Source organism: Emericellopsis cladophorae (assembly GCF_022114955.1).
Source record: "Emericellopsis cladophorae strain MUM 19.33 chromosome Unknown NODE_131_length_18535_cov_114_967819, whole genome shotgun sequence".
In the NCBI taxonomy this organism is placed as follows: domain Eukaryota; kingdom Fungi; phylum Ascomycota; class Sordariomycetes; order Hypocreales; family Bionectriaceae; genus Emericellopsis; species Emericellopsis cladophorae.
The window spans coordinates 7,102-9,511 of record NW_026251056.1 but is presented as its reverse complement, the minus strand read 5'-3'; the positions used below and the strand labels follow the sequence as shown (position 1 = coordinate 9,511).

At 60.2% G+C, this 2,410-nt stretch overlaps 1 protein-coding gene across 1 annotated transcript; it reads left to right on the top strand.

Moving 5' to 3' along the window:
* On the top strand, positions 1–1,687 carry J7T54_008305 (uncharacterized protein; the record flags this gene model as incomplete). Its single annotated transcript, XM_051510590.1, has 2 exons — positions 1–517; positions 582–1,687. The coding sequence occupies 2 exons, from the start codon at positions 1–3 to the stop codon at positions 1,685–1,687; spliced, it is 1,623 nt and encodes a 540-aa protein (XP_051358523.1).
* Between the last annotated feature and the right edge of the window lie 723 nt (positions 1,688–2,410).

The following is a 2,410-nucleotide window of genomic DNA, read 5'->3' as shown; positions in this document are numbered from 1 at the left end:
ATGGAGCCGGTCCAAATCATTGCCGGCCTGCGGGTGACGTACCACCTGGTCCTCTTCGGCATCGACATTGCCCAGGTCCCCGACGGCGTCCGGTACTGCCTCGGCCTCATCCGAACCTGCTACCAGGACGTCCAGCACCTCATTGAGCTCCGTCAGACGTACCTGGCCCTCCTCGAGAAGCGGCCGCTCGTGCTCGAGCGCGTCAACAACATCATATCCACCGCCACCGACAGTCTCCGCGAGGTGTGCGCCATTGTCGAGAAGTGCCGCCCGGACCCGGGCAAGAGCAGGATCTCCTTCCTCGACCGCATGGCATGGGTTTTGAATGACGAGAAAACCATCAAGGCCCAGGAGCCCATGCTGTCACGCCAGCACGCCACCGTCCTGGCCGAGCTCAACTTTCTCCGCAACATTGCCCTCATGGCCCCCGTTGGCCCCGGCGAGAACAAGTCGGAGCCCAAGCCGACAAAATTTATCGACAATCTGGCTCTGCTGGGAGGTCTGATGGGGAGATCAGGTACGTGCATCCACCGCCATTGCCTCCTCCTCCTCCCACCGTCTCCAACACTGGACGTGTACAGACGACCACAGCTTACCGGGTCCGTCCCGGGCCGCAACGTGGAGCACATCTACATCTGGCCATATCCCGGGGGCCAACTCCAACAACATGACGGACGGGGCTGATGCGCCGCCTCCGCCATACTGCCCGTCGGTCACCAGTGGTGCTCGCCCGCCTCCAGTCACCTATCCGCCAGCTCACCGGACCACGACACATACTCCACCCCACCAGCCTAATAAGCCTACATGGTCGCTGCCGCACCAGCCGGCATCGATGCCCCCGCATCAGGCCGCCCGGTATCCAACCCACCCCCAGAAGGCGACACCTTATCCGCCCCAGAGCCAGATGACTACCCCCTATCCAACCCCGGCCCAGGAGACGGTCTCTTCCTCGCCCATGCAGACCAGCACGTACTCGGCGGCCCCTCAAGTACCGGCCTACGGATCCTCCCCGAGTCAGACCCCCACCCAGCAGGGCATCGATGCGACGGCCAGGGCATCACTGCCCCTACACACCCAAGGCAGGGTACCCCCCGCGACTCCGACCCCGGCCATCACCCGTGGAGGCACAATCAGATCCCGCGACGAGGGAGGCTTTCGCGCCATCTTTGGCGACGCAGTTCTCGCCAACCCGCCCGTCAGCCGCGCCCCGTCGATGCTCCAACCCATGCCGACAGGCAGCTCCGCCGTCTCGGTGCTGAGCAGCACCATGTCAACCGCCGGCTACTACGCCGCCTCGCCCGCGCAGTTCCCGACGGTCACCACGGGGGTGCCAGCCCCCGTCCTGAGCCCCATGACGACGGGCAGCTCCATCCTGCGCCCCCGGAGCCCAATGACTCAGATGAGTCCACCCGGCGGAGGGGCCGGCGCCGCCTACATGCAGCCGTCGGGCAAGGGTACTGCCAGTGCTGGCTGGGGAATGTACTCCCCCATGCCCGGGCCGTTGAATCCCGCGTTTGCCGCGACGGACCCCAATGCCCAGGCCCACGGTCCCGCAGAGTTGCCAGGGATGAACATGTACGCTGAGCCCAAGTTTGGCAGTCACTTTGGCGCCGTAGAGCTCCCTGCCACAAACTTCCGCTCGGAGCCCTGTCGTCCCAGTCATCTGGGGGCTGCCGAGCTTCCTTAATTTGAGGTTGGGTGGTGCGTGAGAAGATGTCACGGTTGCGATCAGGAGTCACGGGAGTCATGACGGCTTGCCAACTTGGTTGCTCGGCGGCCTGGAGCTACTCAACACTACGGACTAAGTATTCCCTCGCCCTTTTGCGTCCGAGGAGGCAACCCCTGCCTGCCCTACCCAATCACATTAACTTCCCCTCCTTATATAAGACACGCCTCCCCTACTACCCCGACACGGATATAAATAACGTGACTTAGAAAGCTGAGAGCGCCTAACGCCTAGAGCCTCGTCTTAAGGACACGGAGCTAATTACGGATATATATACATACACGCGATATTGCTTTTCTAACGGGGTATTACACATACGCCTTTTCGCGCCACTTGCTTACTAGTAAGAGAGGAGATAACTATGCTAGAATAACCTATTATTATCTCCCGTAGTAACGCCGCTACCTCGACTTAAGAATCTTATGGTTATTCCCGGCTATATCACCTTCCTCCACACCGACCTAGCGATATTCTTAGCACACGACCACTACTAAAGACAAAATGGTTTTATTTACGGGATTCTACGACTACCCCGACGCCCCGATAATAATAGCTTGCCGCTTCGTTCCTTATAGCGCCGGGTTCGGTGTATATCTACTATCACTTTATCGGATAGGGAGGTCGACTACGTAAGGTGGGCTATAACCAGTCGTTCCGATCACTAACGCGTAGAGCTAACGGGAG